The sequence below is a fragment of the Vipera ursinii genome (assembly GCF_947247035.1).
Source record: "Vipera ursinii genome assembly, chromosome: 2".
Classification (NCBI taxonomy): Eukaryota; Metazoa; Chordata; class Lepidosauria; order Squamata; family Viperidae; genus Vipera; species Vipera ursinii.
The window spans coordinates 170,598,165-170,617,265 of record NC_139513.1 but is presented as its reverse complement, the minus strand read 5'-3'; the positions used below and the strand labels follow the sequence as shown (position 1 = coordinate 170,617,265).

Here is a 19,101-nt window from a genome sequence, read left to right as displayed (position 1 = left end):
GGCCAGATCGCAGTATTTCATAATTTTTTCCAGTTCTTTTTCTTTGATTCTGGCATCTCCTGGTACAGAGATATCAATCAACTGTACGCTTCTGTTCTCTATGACTGTGATATATGGCGTGTTGTGTTCCAAATAGCAATCTGTCTGTATTCAAAAGTCCCGCAAGATCTTCATCCTCTCATTCTCGACAACTTTTTCCACCCTATGTTCCCACGACTTTTCGGACACAGGCAAGTTGTATTTTTTACAAAATGCCCAGTGGATTAGTTTAGCAACTTGGTCATGTCTAGCTTTGTAATCAGTTTGCACGATTTTGCTGCACTCACATATTAAATGTGAAACAGTTTCAACTTTGTTGTTGCAAAGTCAGCAATTTGGATTGTCGGTAGATTTTGGTATCTTCGCTTTCATGGCATTAGTTTGTAGTGCTTGTTCTTGAGCAGCAGTATTAAGCCTTCCGTTTCTTTCTTGATGGTTCCCATCTTAAGCCATGCCCATTTCAAGTTGTTCTCACATTTTCCTTCAATGTTTTTCAAATGCTGTCCATGCAAAACTTTGGTTTCCCATCTATTTAATCTGTCATCCAGCCGTTTTTCCTTATATTCTGCCTTTGTTTCTGTTATTTTTTTATAATGCTCTCTGTTTTCACAGCCTGCAGCAATTTTTCTGTACTTTGATTCACATAGTCATTCAAACTTCATTTTTCTTCTTCTACAGTTTGGTGGATTTGCAATAGCCCTCTGCCTCCTATTCTTCTTGGCAGGTACAACCTGTCGATGTTACTTCGTGGATGTAGAGTGTGCTGCATATTCAAGTTTACGCATTTTCCGGTCTAGGTGTTCTAGTTCAGCCAAAGTCGTTGATACTTCCAGCTGGGTAGTATTACTGGGACTGCCCATGTATTAATGGCTTTGTTATTAATGGCTTTAATTATGTTATTAATGGCTTTAATTATGTTTATATTATTAACTGTTAAGAAAAACGTAGCTCTTGTACATGTCACAAGTACATGTCTTACTATATGAAAGGAGCATGCCTCTGCTAAATTGTATGTCACATATCTTTTGTAAGCACTTGTATTAAAATGCCAATAACATGCACATTCCTTAAAAGCGTTGCCCAATTAAACATGTTCAATGATCCACTTAATGCCTTCCACATTAAAAAAACACCTCCCAGATAATAGGCAGGATCATATTTTGCAGCAAAAGCAACACCAATAGCAATTTAAAGCTACTGTATGTTGCTTCAGGTCTAACTGAACCGTGGTTTAGTGGATTAACCCCTCTGCCTGAGATTGCCCAACATACCAAACCACAAACCAACCAACCATGCATTAGTGTAGAGCAGGGGTGTCAAACTCAATTTCATCGAGGGCCACATCAGCATTGCGGTTGCCCTCAGGGGACCGGGTGGGTGTGGCCAGGGTGGGCGTGGCCTACTGGGTGGGCGTGGCCAAAGTGCGTATGGCCTACTGGGTGGGCGTGGCCAGCTCTACATCGTTTGCATCAAGGGTGCCTATGGGGGCCTGGGCAGGAGTGGGGCAGATCTGAGGGTCTCTGGCAGGAGGAGGGTCTCTGGGCCAGGGCCAAGGCAGTAGGGGCCGTTCCCTCACTGTTTCCAGGATGGCTTCGGGGGCCACATGAAACCACTTCGCGGGCCGGATCCGGCCCCTGGGCCTTGTGTTTGACATGTCTGGTGTAGAGTCTTGTGTGAATCTAGGCAAAGGGCGACAATTTAAAGAACCCAAATTAGGATTCTTGGCCAAAGTCCTTTTGAAGACAAGCCATTTATCAAGCAGATTTATCGTTTTTAAATGTGGTTTCAAGGGGAAAAGGAGCTTCATCCAAATTAGCATCATTAAAATTCTTTAAATTTATTGCTCTTTATCTCAGAACCATTATTTTTGCTATAACGTTTTTGCAGTCTCTGAAAAAAAGCTTGGGATTCTCAAGCCCCACCTTTTCCAATTATTCTCACCTCCACATGCTCGGCTCATTCTTTCAAGATCGCTCATACCTGCTGCTTGTTGCATCGTTTCAAGATGGCCTCCACTGGACTCACGGGATCTGCCAGTTGTTCTATTCTGATGCAGTTTCGCAGAATCATGGCAGCATCTGAAGTGGGAGAAGCCATGACAATCCCTGGACAATCTAAGAGTTTTATGTGCTTGTCCAGCTGCACTTCTTGCAGAGACCTAAGGGGGGAGGGGGGGAGGGGGGAGGGATAAATAAATGGGAGCAATCACTTCAAATGCCAGCCTTTCCACCCATAAAGTTAATTTTTTAAAACTTCGTTTTATATTCCTCTGTTGTCCAAAAACTAAAACAACCTGACCAGAAATTAAAATTTTAGACTTCTTAGGAAGACAGATCATATCTGTCTCACAACAATTCTTATAGTAATGCCCCTCCCTTCCTGGAATGTTTATCTTCCATGTCTTTATCAATCTGCATCTCCTATGAGCTTCAGGAGAAAAGGGGTTGGGAGGGAAGGGAAGATGGTAAACCTATTTAGTCAACAGATATTTTTCAGAAGGCTGGCCAGTAACTGTCTTTTCAAGAATCGTTATTTCAAATGCATATGTTCTTTGAGACTTGTGGGCTTTTTTCTTTTTTGGGGAATGTAAATATAAAGTTAACGTAAGCCTCCTCAAAACCAGAGAAAGTGGGCAAAATAAACCAATGGGCAGCAAGTGGCTAAGTTCACCTATGATATTTAGCAATGGCTAAATATCATTATTTCATTATCATGAGTTATGTATTCAACCACACTACTGGTTCAATTCACAAGTTCTAAGTCAAAAAGTGTAATTTACAGCTGGTAAGGGTTAGGTTCATCCGAAGTACTGATGAATTAAATACAAATTAAGTCATCCTATGGATTAGAATTTATTTATTTTATTTATTTATTTTAATCCCATTTAATTTTTAATTTAATTTTAATTTAATAACACTTATATACCGCCCTTCTCCCTGAGGACTCAGGGCGGTTCACAGGGCAGAATAAAATAGCAAATACAAACATTAAAACAGGATTAAACAATAGCCCTAGTTAAGAACAATATAAATACAACGCTAAAAACCCCCAGAAAAATTAAAAAGCAAGAGATAAAATATCCCGCCCTTCTCCGAAGACTCAGGGCGGCTTACAATCTAAGCACAAATCAAATGTGCTTAGCAGTAGCCTTCATTCTATGTATACGCCTGCTTATTAGGGCTTTCACACACAGCCCAAGCGGCATTATTACAAAGTCAGCTTAATTGCCCCCAACAATCTGGGTCCTCATTTTACCTACCTCGGAAGGATGGAAGGCTGAGTCAACCTTGAGCCTGGTGGGACTCGAACCTGCAATAATTGCAGGCAGCTGGTGTTGCTTAAGGAGGCATTAGCCCACTGCTCCACCAAGGCTCGTATAACACATAAAGTAGTGAACAAAGTACTCTGTGCCTTGCACAGAAGGCAGTGCTTTTTATTTTACAATCCCAAACCACCTCTGACCTACCAAGCCCAAAATTACACGCTAATACAACTAAATAATTCTAGGTACTATCACTCATGCCAAGGACATCCAGTTCTGCAGAATGTTAGCAAAGGAAAAACTCTCTTTCCTATGACTGGGAGATAAATAATAAAGGAATCCCATAGCCTTCCTTGATTCAAAATGAAAAAAAAGGGAAGCAACTCGCTTGACTACCCAGCACCTCAGACCTGATGCCTCACTTCTAATTAGCACCTCAGCTTGGGCACATACTTGGTGATGCCAGGAGTGGCACCAGTACTGCAAGCTCGGCTCCTCTTCAAGCTGTTGATCAAGCTGCTTTTGCCAACATTTGGGAAGCCTGCAGTCGGGGATATAGAGACAGGCAACCCATCAGCAAGCACATTTCCTTTCTGGCGATTGCTCCCACACAAGTCACTGCTACCTTCCACTAAACTCTTTCTTTTGCATTCTACACAAGAAAAGACAGCGTTACCAATAATTCCCGCCATCTTTTTCCTCTGGACTAAAAAGCAGAAGAAAAGCTGTTAGGGTTCACATCGATCACCACCAACTACCTAATTGTCCCCAAAATGGGCAATTCCAAGTCTGTAAACTTCAAATCATCAATCTCTGTAGTTGGTGAAGCCTGGTGTAAAGGTTCCAAGGAAGCAGAGGACCGTGGGATCTTAAGTCTTCCCTCCCGTGCCTCTTTCTTTCCTCTCACACGGTAAAAGAGCCGTGGTAGCACAGTGGTTAGAATGCAGTACTGCAGGCTTATTCACTGCTCACTCCAGGAGTCCGATTCTGAGAGACTCACGGTTGAGTCTGAGATCGGTAAAATGAGCACCCAGATTGTTGGGGACTCTGTAAACCACTTAGAGAGGGCTATAAAGCACTATGAAGCGGTATATAAGTCTAAGTGCAACTGCTACTGCTATTTGTGGGCAACACCACTTCCCCAGCTAGAATTCTTCCCTGTTTGAATTACAGGCCCAGCTATCTCTTGGCTTCAACTCCCAGAATGACAGAAGGGACTCTGGGTTTCATCCAAGGCCAAAGGACCCTCCTGCATTGGAAAGAGAGCTGCTAGGATTTTATCTAGCTACTGCAAAGTAAAAATGGAGAACATTTCCCAATTTACCCTATCAAGTCAGCTGGAGACAGACAAGGCAAGGAAGACAGTAAGCTAACTTTCCCCCATTTGGCATACTTCAGGTATTCTGTGACTGCAACTCCCCGAATTCCCAGCATAAGCAGGAATTCCAGGAGTTGCAGCTTCCTCATTTTGGAAGGTGTCATGTTGAAGAAAGCTGTTCTTTCACTTTGTCCACCCCTCAAATAGAGGCAGGCTACATACCCACAACTCCAACGGTGATTGTTGTCCTGACATCCTGATTCCGGCAATAGTTTGCAAGCACCTTCATGAGGCAATCTGCCCCAACACAGGCTGCACTGCCTAGCAAATCACTTGATGCTCGGGTTACTGGGACATGGCTCTGTTGCTAAAGAGGAGAAAGGAATTATTGCTTAATGCTCCTGGCACTTACTTTTGATGTACCGATCATAAAATGTTTCCAAATATTATAAAAACTTTTTCAAACGGTGGATTTGATTTAAAGCAAGTCAATTTAAATCATGATTTAAATCACTATGGTAGTAAAAAGGCTTGATTTAAATCAACTCGATTTGAATCATAATTTTTAAAGAGCAACTGTCATCTCTGTCCTGCAGTGGCTCCTCCTCTGACACGTTGTTGACTCACCAACAGTCCCATTTACTTTAATGGGATGGCTGGTGATGCAGCAGTGACACAACAAGGTGAGGGATGTGGCGGGCAGCAGGTGAGTGGATGCCTGCTAAGAGGCGCTGCCATGATGCATCTGAAATGACAGGTGCTCTTTAAATATAAGGACCCATTCTTGCTGGTAGTTAGAATCTTTAATATTATTTGCAAACAAAATGAAGGTTTCCTATTTAGAATAATAAGCTGTCAGGTTAGTAAAACAGCGATATCAGAACTGATTTTAGGTTAACAGGTTAATCACACATAGTTGGAAAACCACTCAAATTCTTTTATTTAAGTAAAACACTTAGAGCCTGTTACAGATGCATTTCTCTTCAAACAATCATAGTTTTTAGTGTACATAGATTTGCAAAACAATGGGATAAAGGAATGTTCCTGAACTTTGTTCTATGATTTATCTCATGGTTAATGTGTAATTGTGTGAATGCATCAATGCAGTGCATGTTATCTCGGCTTGCAGAGCTTGGATTCATTGAGTTTACCAAAAATGTAAATATTGCAGAATATACAGCCCCGTGCTACATAACTAAGCTCCATTTCATGCTGAATAAACTAAATTATTAATGAATCTTAAATAGAAAAGTATATTTAGATTTTTACTCCAAAAGCATTTTACTAAATTTTTTTGATAACAATAAAAAAATTCAGTTTTAAATTTAAAAAATCCATTTTTTTGTTTTTTTTTAAAATCATCGATTATCATCCACTCTGTTTTCAAACATCTTAATCAGTGTTTCCCATTTCCCAAAACCCACCAATCTCTTTCTGCCATCTAAATCTCACTGTATAAAGACCAGGTATTGGACTGCCATCACAGCCAAATCTACTCTGAATGAAAGGTGGGTCCCATAACATCTTCTACAATAGCCAACGCTAAGGGAGGGGCCATAAACAGATCACATTCAAAGGAAGGTCCAAACCAATATACCTTTATAAAAAGAAAATGAAATACCACATTAAAATACATTAATATTTGTTTAGTATAAATTTCATAAAACAAATATTTAACAGCCAGACTTTCACAAGACTGCTAACCCCAAAAGATCTGGGCTATCTCACCAATACAGAAATCTTGCTAGGTTTTGGCAGTTTTATCTGAGTTTTACATTCTTGCAGGAGGTCTTGCTACATGTCAGGAGTTTTTAATTTAATTTTGGAGATGCGTGGGCACTGTCAGAGGGTGTCATAAGTAGCATGTTGTGCATTTCCATCCCATTCTCAAAGTGATCTCCAATAAAAAAATGAAAAATGTCATTAATTCATTGCAGCCATGCATCACCTACCAGGTTTTTGCTCTGTTGCTGAGTGGAGGATTTAAAGGCCACTGTAGGAAATTCATTCTTCAGATACTTCAGCCATTTTGCAACGATCTCTTTAGATACCAGATCTGGATCAGGAATAGATTTAGAAAATGAAGGTGTCCTTTAAAAAAATCACTTCGCTGCCAGTTCACTGGAGCCATACCTACTCTTTTGTATCCCAAAGGTACACGAGTTACCTTTTAAAATCTGGTGTGTTTCAAAATTGTAATCCTTTCATGCTCTGCAGATAGATCACCCACAAGGTTAAGCAATAACATCCTCAATCCCCCAGACAGAAGCTGATTTCAAAATAATCACGACCACCTACTAATTAAAGACTCAATACTATTAATATGGACTAGAATATCCAAGTCACTTATCCAATAATCATAGAAAGACAATTGATATCTAATCACTTATCTTAACTGTCATTGTAAATGAATGAAGCATGAACAAAAAGCATAAAGGCAACAAAAAAATCTTCTACAGTTAGTTGAGACCAAATGCAGTATCTAGCAAACTTTTGAGTGATTTTTGTCCCCACTCTACCCTCTACCACCCAAACCCTGAATTAAGTCATGACTGCAATGATTCCTGAATCGAAGCAAAGTAACTGCAAAATAAGCCAATGTAACTCAACACTTTATTTCAAGATGCCCTCAGTGCAGAATTTGAATCTGTAGAGAGAAATAAGAAAAGGTCTAATCTCGTATTCTTGAATCACACATGGCTTGGCTTCATTTCCACAAAGAACCTAGTCTTGCTACTTACCTATTTTATTCAACACCAAAACCAATCTCTTGTCGGTTCCAGCCTGTACCACTGCCTCTTCCACCTGGGGGCATCGGCAACCTTGAGGATCCCGAGCATCAAGGACCTCCAAGATCACATCAGCTGCTTCAATTACCTGGAGAGAGCAAAGAACTGGAGTATCCAACACTGACCCAATCCAACCCAACAGAAGCCTCACCATGCACAGCTCTATTTTTCTTGGTGCTAAAAGTGTCAAGTCACATTCAACTTCACTGACCTTCCTGAACTCTTTGTAATACGCCTTGCAAGAGCTGTCTTTTTCCAGCAGGGCATGTTTGGCCAATTGCTTCAGATCCATCTCCTGTGGGAAGAAGATGATTAGGCACATGGCCAAAGGGATGGAATTAAAGTTCCACAAGACAGAGGGCACAGAATAGGTTCTCATAGTTAGAAAATAGGTAAAAGGTAAAGATTTCCCCTGTCCAGTCGTGTCTGATTCTAGGGGGTGGTGCTCATCTCTGTTTCCTAGCTGAAGGAGCTAGCGTGGTCCGAAGATGCTTCCATGATCATGTGACCTGACGTGTCTATGCGCCAAGGCGCATGGAAAGCTTTTACCTTCCCACCAAAGTGGTACCCATTTATCTACTTGCATGTACGTGCTTTCCAACTGCTGGAAAATAGAATAGGTACGGTATCCTTAATTTCATAATTTTTATTTATTTAATTCCATTTATATCCCGCCCTTCTCCGAAGATAGTACATCCTAGCTGCATTTCTACTTATACTGCTACCTAGAAAATAGCTATTATTTGATTGCTGCTGTACGAGAAATTCATTCCCTATTAGGGGAGGCATTTCTACTCAAGTTGTACACAGACGAAATAAATTCTTCCATTTTGTTGTAGTTAGCTTGTGAAATCGTGTCCGACCCATCGCGACCCCATGGACAATGTTCCTCCAGGCCTTCCTGTCCTCTACCACCTTCAAATTCTTCCATAAGGGCCTTTAAAAATTCAATACTCTGTTCTCCAAGAACACCATTTTAAAGTTATTTAGAAAACAGAACTATGTATTTAATCAACCCCCCCATAAAATATACCTGTGCTTTGTACACTGTGAATTTTGCAATCTCTCTTTGAAATATCTTGCTTTCCCATCTACTGCTTTCTTGATAGGCTTTTTTTAAATATAAAGTTTTATTGATCTGGAAATCCCGGCTGTTCCCTTAGACAAAGTTTACAGACAAGCAAGCCATTCATCATTCTTTCTTTCTTATTATATTCTTTGAAAAACATAGATGAGTAAGTAGAAATGGAAACATGAAAAAAACAGCAATTTTAAAATGTCATGATATTCTAAAATATCACTAGTTATGAATCGTTAAGCATATTATATGCATTGTATGTCACTGAGAGTAAGAATCATTACTAAATTAACTCATTGCCATTTTTAAACCAATTCTACCTCTGGCTTAAAGTGAGGTGAAGACGTGCTCTAACTTAAAATTAGAAATCTGGTGACACTTTTTCAGACTAAGTACTGTGATTAAAAGACATGTCTAGTCACACTGTGCATCTGATGAAGTTCACAAAAGCTTATGCCTTTTAATCAAAGTTGTCAATTGGAAAAGAGGTTGTCACGAGTAATTTTTTTGCCACCTTAGACCAATACAGTTCTCCTCCTATGATGTCTGTTGTAACTTAGCAACAGCCAACTCATAGCCCTTCAGTACCTTGTAAAATTTTCTTTTTGGAGTAGGGGTGGGATAGCCAGACAAGAGATGGAAATTTCCACTCAGTAACTGATTTGCTTTATGCCTTTTTGTAGAAATAATTGACACTGGGCTTTTTGTAAAAATGAATGAGAAGAAAGTTGCAACACAATTCATTCCCTTAAGGCTATAATCCCACTGATATGTGCCCAGAACTGAATCCTATCAAGTGTGTTTGGATGTGTCACCAAATAGAACTGCTGTAGTCTGCTTTGTCAGAAATCCTATATAAATGATCAAAAATCAATCCAGAACTAAAACTGGGATCCTCATAGTTATTTTTTTTTATTGAAAAGTTTTACAAAATTTAAAAAACATATAAATTGAACCCCCCTCCCCATTACCCCTCCCCCCCAGACTTCCCAAAGCAGAATACAGGGTATTGTGTATAACAATCTTATACAAACATATGCTAAATATCTATTAAAACATTAACAAACCTTCCACTCTTTAACTCCCTTATAACAAAACTATAACAACTACAATAACACATCTTTTTAATTACCGTATATACTTGAGTATAAGCCGAATTTTTCAGCCCACTTTTTGGGCTGAAAAATTCCACTTCGGCTTATACTCCAGTCAACAAAAAAAACTTACCGAGGACTTGTGCGCGGCCGAGGCTTTGGTGCTTCCGGGATCGCCCGCACCTCTCCCAAGCCACCGCCGTCCGAGACCTGCCGAAGTTTGGGGAGGTTTGGGGAGGTGCGCGCGCACCTCCCCAAACTCCGCGCCTTGCCTGCCTGCTTCTTTCCGCAGCGGAAAGAAGCAGGCAGGCAGGGCGCGGAGGAACGGAGACTTGCCGACGTTTGGGGAGGTTTGGGCGTCTCCCCAAACCTCGGCAGGTCTCCGTTCCTCCGCGCAGACCTGCCGACGTTTGGGGAGGTTTGGGCGCCTCCCCAAACCTCCCCAAACCTCGGCAGGTCTCCGTTCCTCCTGCCGACCTTTGGGGAGGTTTGGGCGCCTCCCCAAACCTCCCCAAACCTCGGCAGGTCTCCGTTCCTCCTGCCGACCTTTGGGGAGGTTTGGGCGCCTCCCCAAACCTCCCCAAACCTCGGCAGGTCTCCGTTCCTCCTGCCGACCTTTGGGGAGGTTTGGGCGCCTCCCCAAACCTCGGCAGGTCTCCGTTCCTCCGCGCAGACCTGCCGACGTTTGGGAAGGTTTGGGCGCCTCCCCAAACCTCCCCAGGTCTCCGTTCCTGTTTGGGGAGGTTTGGGCGCCTCCCCAAACCTCCCCAAACCTCGGCAGGTCTCCGTTCCTGTTTGGGGAGGTTTGGGCGCCTCCCCAAACCTCCCCAAACCTCGGCAGGTCTCCGTTCCTCCGCGCAGACCTGCCGACCTTTGGGGAGGTTTGGGCGCCTCCCCAAACGTCCCCAAACCTCGGCAGGTCTCCGTTCCTGTTTGGGGAGGTTTGGGCGCCTCCCCAAACGTCCCCAAACCTCGGCAGGTCTCCGTTCCTCCGCGCAGACCTGCCGACCTTTGGGGAGGTTTGGGCGCCTCCCCAAACGTCCCCAAACCTCGGCAGGTCTCCGTTCCTGTTTGGGGATGTTTGGGCGCCTCCCCAAACGTCCCCAAACCTCGGCAGGTCTCCGTTCCTCCGCGCAGACCTGCCGACCTTTGGGGAGGTTTGGGCGCCTCCCCAAACGTCCCCAAACCTCGGCAGGTCTCCGTTCCTCCGCGCAGACCTGCCGACCTTTGGGGAGGTTTGGGCGCCTCCCCAAACGTCCCCAAACCTCGGCAGGTCTCCGTTCCTGTTTGGGGAGGTTTGGGCGCCTCCCCAAACGTCCCCAAACCTCGGCAGGTCTCCGTTCCTCCGCGCAGACCTGCCGACCTTTGGGGAGGTTTGGGCGCCTCCCCAAACGTCCCCAAACCTCGGCAGGTCTCCGTTCCTGTTTGGGGAGGTTTGGGCGCCTCCCCAAACGTCCCCAAAAGTCGGCAGGTCTCCGTTCCTGTTTGGGGAGGTTTGGGCGCCTCCCCAAACCTCCCCAAACCTCGGCAGGTCTCCGTTCCTCCGCGCAGACCTGCCGACCTTTGGGGAGGTTTGGGCGCCTCCCCAAACGTCCCCAAACCTCGGCAGGTCTCCGTTCCTGTTTGGGGAGGTTTGGGCGCCTCCCCAAACGTCCCCAAACCTCGGCAGGTCTCCGTTCCTCCGCGCAGACCTGCCGACCTTTGGGGAGGTTTGGGCGCCTCCCCAAACGTCCCCAAACCTCGGCAGGTCTCCGTTCCTGTTTGGGGAGGTTTGGGCGCCTCCCCAAACATCCCCAAACCTCGGCAGGTCTCCGTTCCTCCGCGCAGACCTGCCGACCTTTGGGGAGGTTTGGGCGCCTCCCCAAACGTCCCCAAACCTCGGCAGGTCTCCGTTCCTGTTTGGGGAGGTTTGGGCGCCTCCCCAAACCTCCCCAAACCTCGGCAGGTCTCCGTTCCTCCGTGCAGACCTGCCGACCTTTGGGGAGGTTTGGGCGCCTCCCCAAACCTCCCCAAACCTCGGCAGGTCTCCGTTCTTCCTGCCGACCTTTGGGGAGGTTTGGGCGCCTCCCCAAACCTCCCCAAACCTCGGCAGGTCTGCGCGGAGGAACGGAGACCTGCCGAGGTTTGGGGAGGTTTGGGGAGGCGCCCAAACCTCCCCAAAGGTCGGCAGGAAGAACGGAGACCTGCCGAGGTTTGGGGAGGTTTGGGGAGGCGCCCAAAGCTCCCCAAACAGGAACGGAGACCTGCCGAGGTTTGGGGACGTTTGGGGAGGCGCCCAAACCTCCCCAAAGGTCGGCAGGTCTGCGCGGAGGAACGGAGACCTGCCGAGGTTTGGGGACGTTTGGGGAGGCGCCCAAACCTCCCCAAACCTCGGCAGGTCTCCGTTCCTGTTTGGGGAGGTTTGGGCGCCTCCCCAAACGTCCCCAAACCTCGGCAGGTCTCCGTTCCTCCGCGCAGACCTGCCGACCTTTGGGGAGGTTTGGGCGCCTCCCCAAACGTCCCCAAACCTCGGCAGGTCTCCGTTCCTCCGCGCAGACCTGCCGACCTTTGGGGAGGTTTGGGCGCCTCCCCAAACGTCCCCAAACCTCGGCAGGTCTCCGTTCCTGTTTGGGGAGCTTTGGGCGCCTCCCCAAACCTCCCCAAACCTCGGCAGGTCTCCGTTCCTCCGCGCAGACCTGCCGACCTTTGGGGAGGTTTGGGCGCCTCCCCAAACCTCCCCAAACCTCGGCAGGTCTCCGTTCCTGTTTGGGGAGGTTTGGGCGCCTCCCCAAACCTCCCCAAACCTCGGCAGGTCTCCGTTCCTCCGCGCAGACCTGCCGACCTTTGGGGAGGTTTGGGCGCCTCCCCAAACGTCCCCAAACCTCGGCAGGTCTCCGTTCCTGTTTGGGGAGGTTTGGGCGCCTCCCCAAACGTCCCCAAACCTCGGCAGGTCTCCGTTCCTCCGCGCAGACCTGCCGACCTTTGGGGAGGTTTGGGCGCCTCCCCAAACGTCCCCAAACCTCGGCAGGTCTCCGTTCCTGTTTGGGGAGGTTTGGGCGCCTCCCCAAACGTCCCCAAACCTCGGCAGGTCTCCGTTCCTGTTTGGGGAGGTTTGGGCGCCTCCCCAAACCTCCCCAAACCTCGGCAGGTCTCCGTTCCTCCGCGCAGACCTGCCGACCTTTGGGGAGGTTTGGGCGCCTCCCCAAACCTCCCCAAACCTCGGCAGGTCTCCGTTCCTGTTTGGGCGCCTCCCCAAACGTCCCCAAACCTCGGCAGGTCTCCGTTCCTCCTGCCGACCTTTGGGGAGGTTTGGGCGCCTCCCCAAACCTCGGCAGGTCTCCGTTCCTCCGCGCAGACCTGCCGACGTTTGGGAAGGTTTGGGCGCCTCCCCAAACCTCCCCAGGTCTCCGTTCCTGTTTGGGGAGGTTTGGGCGCCTCCCCAAACCTCCCCAAACCTCGGCAGGTCTCCGTTCCTGTTTGGGGAGGTTTGGGCGCCTCCCCAAACCTCCCCAAACCTCGGCAGGTCTCCGTTCCTCCGCGCAGACCTGCCGACCTTTGGGGAGGTTTGGGCGCCTCCCCAAACGTCCCCAAACCTCGGCAGGTCTCCGTTCTTCCTGCCGACCTTTGGGGAGGTTTGGGCGCCTCCCCAAACCTCCCCAAACCTCGGCAGGTCTGCGCGGAGGAACGGAGACCTGCCGAGGTTTGGGGAGGTTTGGGGAGGCGCCCAAACCTCCCCAAAGGTCGGCAGGTCTGCGCGGAGGAACGGAGACCTGCCGAGGTTTGGGGACGTTTGGGGAGGCGCCCAAACCTCCCCAAACGTCGGCAGGTCTGCGTGGAGGAACGGAGACCTGCCGAGGTTTGGGGAGGTTTGGGGAGGCGCCCAAACCTCCCCAAAGGTCGGCAGGTCTGCGCGGAGGAACGGAGACCTGCCGAGGTTTGGGGACGTTTGGGGAGGCGCCCAAACCTCCCCAAAGGTCGGCAGGTCTGCGCGGAGGAACGGAGACCTGCCGAGGTTTGGGGAGGTTTGGGGAGGCGCCCAAACCTCCCCAAAGGTCGGCAGGTCTGCGCGGAGGAACGGAGACCTGCCGAGGTTTGGGGACGTTTGGGGAGGCGCCCAAACCTCCCCAAACGTCGGCAGGTCTGCGTGGAGGAACGGAGACCTGCCGAGGTTTGGGGAGGTTTGGGGAGGCGCCCAAACCTCCCCAAAGGTCGGCAGGTCTGCGCGGAGGAACGGAGACCTGCCGAGGTTTGGGGACGTTTGGGGAGGCGCCCAAACCTCCCCAAAGGTCGGCAGGTCTGCGCGGAGGAACGGAGACCTGCCGAGGTTTGGGGAGGTTTGGGGAGGCGCCCAAACCTCCCCAAACAGGAACGGAGACCTGCCGAGGTTTGGGGAGGTTTGGGGAGGCGCCCAAACCTCCCCAAAGGTCGGCAGGAGGAACGGAGACCTGCCGAGGTTTGGGGAGGTTTGGGGAGGCGCCCAAACCTCCCCAAAGGTCGGCAGGAGGAACGGAGACCTGCCGAGGTTTGAGGAGGCGCCCAAACCTCCCCAAAGGTCGGCAGGAGGAACGGAGACCTGCCGAGGTTTGGGGAGGTTTGGGGAGGCGCCCAAACCTCCCCAAAGGTCGGCAGGAGGAACGGAGACCTGCCGAGGTTTGGGGACGTTTGGGGAGGCGCCCAAACCTCCCCAAAGGTCGGCAGGTCTGCGCGGAGGAACGGAGACCTGCCGAGGTTTGGGGAGGTTTGGGGAGGCGCCCAAACCTCCCCAAAGGTCGGCAGGAGGAACGGAGACCTGCCGAGGTTTGGGGAGGTTTGGGGAGGCGCCCAAACCTCCCCAAAGGTCGGCAGGAGGAACGGAGACCTGCCGAGGTTTGGGGAGGCGCCCAAACCTCCCCAAAGGTCGGCAGGTCTGCGCGGAGGAACGGAGACCTGCTGAGGTTTGGGGAGGTTTGGGGAGGCGCCCAAACCTCCCCAAAGGTCGGCAGGAGGAACGGAGACCTGCCGAGGTTTGGGGAGGTTTGGGGAGGCGCCCAAACCTCCCCAAAGGTCGGCAGGAGGAACGGAGACCTGCCGACGAGCCGCGGCCACACAGGGTATTCCTGTGTATTCAGGCTTGCAAAATGGCGGATCGAGCCTCTGCTGGCGGCAGAGGCTTGCAGAACGGCAGATCGGCTTATACTCGAGTCAATAACTTTTTCCAGTTTTTGGGGGTGAAATTGGGGGTCTCGGCTTATACTCGAGTCGGCTTATACTCAAGTATATACGGTACTAAAAATTATTCATAAGCTACTTGAAACTTTTTAGTCCCATATTTATTTTGAATATAATCAATCCATCTTCTCCATTCCAAAATATATTTTTCTTGCGATTGCTCTTTCAAATATGCTGAAACTTTTGCCATTTCAGCCATGTCCGTTACTTTAAATGTCCATTGTTCTATCGTAGGTAAATCTTCTTTCTTCCAATATTGTGCCACCAGAAGTCTGGCTGCCGTTATTAAATGTAACATCAATTTGCTCATAGTTATTTTCATGTACTTCTTTCCTACTTAAATGTTTGTCTAACCAGCTACAGAAATGTACAGAATATCTCTACCAATATATCTGAGCTGCTTAAAAGAACAGCCAGCAGAAGGGGACAAGCAAAACTTCTATCAAAGATGCAGAGACAAACCAGACTTCCTGCAACTGGATTGGGCATAAGATTACCAGCTTAGATTCCCTACCTTCTGCTCAAAGAGTTTCTGTCTATGCAAGGCATCCTTCTGCAACCCTTCCAGGCTCCGAAACCGGCTGATTTCCTTTTGTCGTGCCATTTGTTGCCGCTCCTGGGTTTCTTTCACCTGGTTAGATGGATACAATCTTCAGCTAAGGGGGTACTAGCAACCCTGGTGCACAGTTCTCATAGCTCCAGTATTGGGTATCACTCCTATGCCATCCCAAACTCCATAGCCCTAAGCAAGGAAATTAATTCAGGTATCTAAAAATCCCACCTTTGCCTCTGTTCTCCCACGTGGTTAAGCTTACCCTTTTCTGCCTTAGGGCCAGTTCTTTTTTGACATGTTCTTTGAAGCGTGACAGTTGAGGTACTCCTGAATCTTTTTTCCTATGCGGTTTTGCATCCTTTTTCTATGAGAGGAAAAAAGACTGCACTGGATTCGATTGCAGACGTAAACTTACATATATTCGTCACATCTGAGAACAACAATACCGGATCCTTGCCTTTCCAACTGATAAACTCTTTTGACCCTTTTCCCTTTGCTAAAGAATAACTTACGTTTCCTTATCTGAAAGCTACTTACAGCAGAATTGATACTCTAATAGGAAAAACACGAATTACGAGTGGAAGGTAACATATCATTGGCAGCTTGCATGATAAAAATTTCATCTGGAAGCACACTGAGATACTTTGGTTACATTTTGATTCACCACCCAAACACCGTGTCTTACATTTAAAACAATTCTGCTTCACTAATATAAGCAGCAATCATTCCACTATCAAATTCAAAGGCTTGCCTTGCTCTCCCATCAATTCCCACGGTCATCTCTACCACAAAAACTCATTTTTTTTCAAGATTCTGTCTTACCTTGCTATGTTTGGATTTCTTGCTGGATTTTTTCTGTTCTGCAAAAGAGAAAAAAAGAGAGAATCAGAGATAAGCAAACAGGATTACTCATTTAGAATTCCAATTAGATTGGAATAATTGAAGCAGATATTTACTATGCCGGGTCATGATGCTAAATGTAGGAAGAGGATTAGGAATCTCTTTTTCTTTCCAACATTAGTTTTTGAATCACCTTTTTGTCTCCTGATTAACAAGACCTGGAAAAAAAGAGAAAAGTTAGTCTATGTAGTTTTCTCATCAAATCAATAGAGTAGATTGCTCCTAACAATATCCCAAATTATAACAATTGAAAGCTGCCCAGAATCACTGTGAGTTGGGCAGCATATCAATGTAATAAATATTTAATTTTGGCATAATGCATTACATGAATCCAGCCGCTATAATACATAAATCATTGTTTTAGTGTGATGTGTAAGATTACAAACCTAAATTATCTTTTCACACCTCATGTTTTCAAGTGGTCATAATCCTTTAGTATTGCCTCTGCCACATGACGTAATGAGAAGGAAATGGGTGGAATATACTGGCACATGTAACCTCCAGAAAAAAATACAGACGTTCTATGATCTTTGAGGGACATATGGTAGAAATTGAGAAGACTCTACAGGCAGTCCTCAACTTATAGCCATTTGTTTAATAACTGTTCAAAGTTACGTCACTGAAAAAGTGACATACAGCTGTTTTTCTTACTTATGACCACTTGCAAAAATCCCGTGATTATATGATCAACATTCGGATGCTTGGCAACTGGGCATGTATTTCTAATGTTTGCAGTGTCCCAGGGCCATGTGATCACCTTTTGCAATCTTCTGACAAGCAGTCAGTGGGGAAGCCAGATTCATTTAACAACTGCCTTACTAACAACTGTGATTCACTTAACAACTGTAGCAAGAAAGGTCGTTAACATGGGGCAAAACTCACTTAAACACTTTCTTGCTTAGCGATGGAAAGTTTGAGCTCAACTGTCATAAGTCGAGGACTACCTGTAGCGGCACCATGACAGAAGTGTTAGATTTGGATGGAGGCTTTAGATTTCCCGATTCAAATTCCCACTTGGTCAGTAAGCTCACCAGCTGTTAAGGCTAAAATCACAATCCGCAATGTACCTTACAGAACATTATTCTAGATTAGAAGTGAAGTGAAAAGAAACCTATCTGTATCAGTTGCCACAAGGTCTCAGAGAAAAAACAAGACATTAATGCCAGAATAAAGAGCACCACAAATCTTATTTTCAAAGAGCCTGATCATGATCAAAGATAGTAAATCCTTCCCCCCCCCCCCCACTTCCCGCCTTCCCTCTGGCATCTTACACCCAACTTATAAAACCCAGGAGAATCAAATGGTAGTTCTTCCCGAGATTGTCCCGCTTTCTCCAGCTAATATTCACTTGTTGGAATATCAGTCCCCGACAACTAACTACAAAGATCCCTTTTATTTCCCCCCCCCCATATTGCGTGGCACAGGTACCTGTGCTCCTCCTCTAGGTAAAGCTTCGGGACTGAATTTTTCATAGTAAACTTGCCTTGACTTGCCTTCCCACTCATGAGAATCACATTTTTTTTTAGCTGTTGTCATGTTTTAATTGAAGATAAGATAGAAACATTCACAGTGCAGGGTGGAAAAACTATGTGAACCTTTGGACTTAATAACTGGTTGACCCTCCTTTGGCAGCAATAACCTCAACCAAACGTTTCCCATCTGTTGTAATTTTGGACCACTCCTCTTCACACAACTGTTTCAGTGTAGCAATATTCTTGGGATTTTTTTTTATTATTAAAAAGTTTTACAAAGACAAGATTTTACAATTTATCCCCAAATCCCCCCCACCCCAAACCCTCCCACTTCCCCCCCCCCCACTTCCCAGAGCTAAATACAGGATTATAGTTATAATAATCATATTCTAGATAAGAATTATGCATAATATACAACTAACCAAATTCATAATGTGCTTTAACTCCCCTTTAACATAACTACATACAAAATACCAATAACAATATCCCTCTAAAACAGGGGTCTTCAAACTTAGCCCTTTTATGACTCGTGGACTTCAACTCCCAGAATTCCTCAGCCAGCATGCTGGCTGAGGAATTCTGGGAGTTGAAGTCCACAAGTCATAAAAGGGCTAAGTTTGAAGACCCCTGCTCTAAAATCACACTTTCGACACAATTTTGGGCCAGGCTTCACGACGGCCCCCACCCTTCTCCTCTCCCCCCACGCCCAGAGCCTCTTACTTGTTCAGAGCTGGGGAGTCTCAACGGCAACAGCTTTCACCAAAAAGAAAAAGAAAAGAAAAGACCTCCGCCAAAGTCGTGAAGCTTCGCCAAACGTGACACATGGGTTTCTGCGCATGCCCAAAGAGGGTTGGAGCTGACGCGCGTGCGTCTTCCCGGGAACTTAGGGACCGCCCGCTGCCTTTCCCCTCCTCCCTCTGTGCTGAGTTTGCGTAAAAATGGGTTTGGTTGGGTTTTTTTTCCCCGTAGCGCTCGGAACAAAGCAGACAGGCGAGGAGAGGGATTTGTTTCTCTCTCTCTTTTTTGTTGCTGTTTTGTTTATGTGCTTGCGCGAAGATAATGTGAGATTCCACATGACGCGCGCACGTGTGCAATTGCGCACCGTTTAGAAATGCTTAGTTTTCCATATAAGCGCTAGAGATTGTGCAGGCTGAAGCTTAAGAGGCTTGCCAGGTCTCATTATATGTGCTTATACCAGGGGTAGGCAACCTCGGCTCTTTGATGACTCATGGACTTCAACTCCCAGAATTCCTGAGCCAGCTTGGCTGGCTCAGGAATTCTGGGAGTTGAAGTCCATGAGTCATCAAAGAGCCGAGGTTGCCTACCCCTGGCCTATACCAGGGGTCTTCAAACTTGGCCCTTTGATGACTTGTGGACTTCAACTCCCAGAATTCCTTAGCTAGGCACGC

General features: G+C 46.8%; 1 protein-coding gene across 4 annotated transcripts in view; it reads right to left on the bottom strand.

The window, feature by feature from the left end:
- The window catches only part of GNL3L (G protein nucleolar 3 like), a 58,792-nt gene that overhangs the window by 7,841 nt on the left and 31,850 nt on the right, over positions 1 to 19,101 (bottom strand). Inside the window, exons 1-11 of one of the 4 annotated variants that reach the window (XM_083356742.1) lie at positions 18,413 to 18,550; positions 16,277 to 16,378; positions 16,143 to 16,180; positions 15,583 to 15,684; positions 15,282 to 15,398; positions 7,620 to 7,703; positions 7,361 to 7,496; positions 6,572 to 6,675; positions 4,842 to 4,986; positions 3,755 to 3,842; positions 2,020 to 2,197 (exon numbers count right to left, since the gene is read on the bottom strand). In XM_083356742.1, coding sequence (XP_083212868.1) covers positions 2,020 to 2,197; positions 3,755 to 3,842; positions 4,842 to 4,986; positions 6,572 to 6,675; positions 7,361 to 7,496; positions 7,620 to 7,703; positions 15,282 to 15,398; positions 15,583 to 15,684; positions 16,143 to 16,180; positions 16,277 to 16,289 — 1,005 coding nt within the window. In that variant the 5' untranslated portion in view covers positions 16,290 to 16,378; positions 18,413 to 18,550. Of the gene's footprint in view, positions 1 to 2,019; positions 2,198 to 3,754; positions 3,843 to 4,841; positions 4,987 to 6,571; positions 6,676 to 7,360; positions 7,497 to 7,619; positions 7,704 to 15,281; positions 15,399 to 15,582; positions 15,703 to 16,142; positions 16,181 to 16,276; positions 16,379 to 18,412; positions 18,551 to 19,101 lie in introns of those variants that run through there. The other 3 variants (XM_083356744.1, XM_083356743.1, XM_083356745.1) reach the window with 3 other exon arrangements.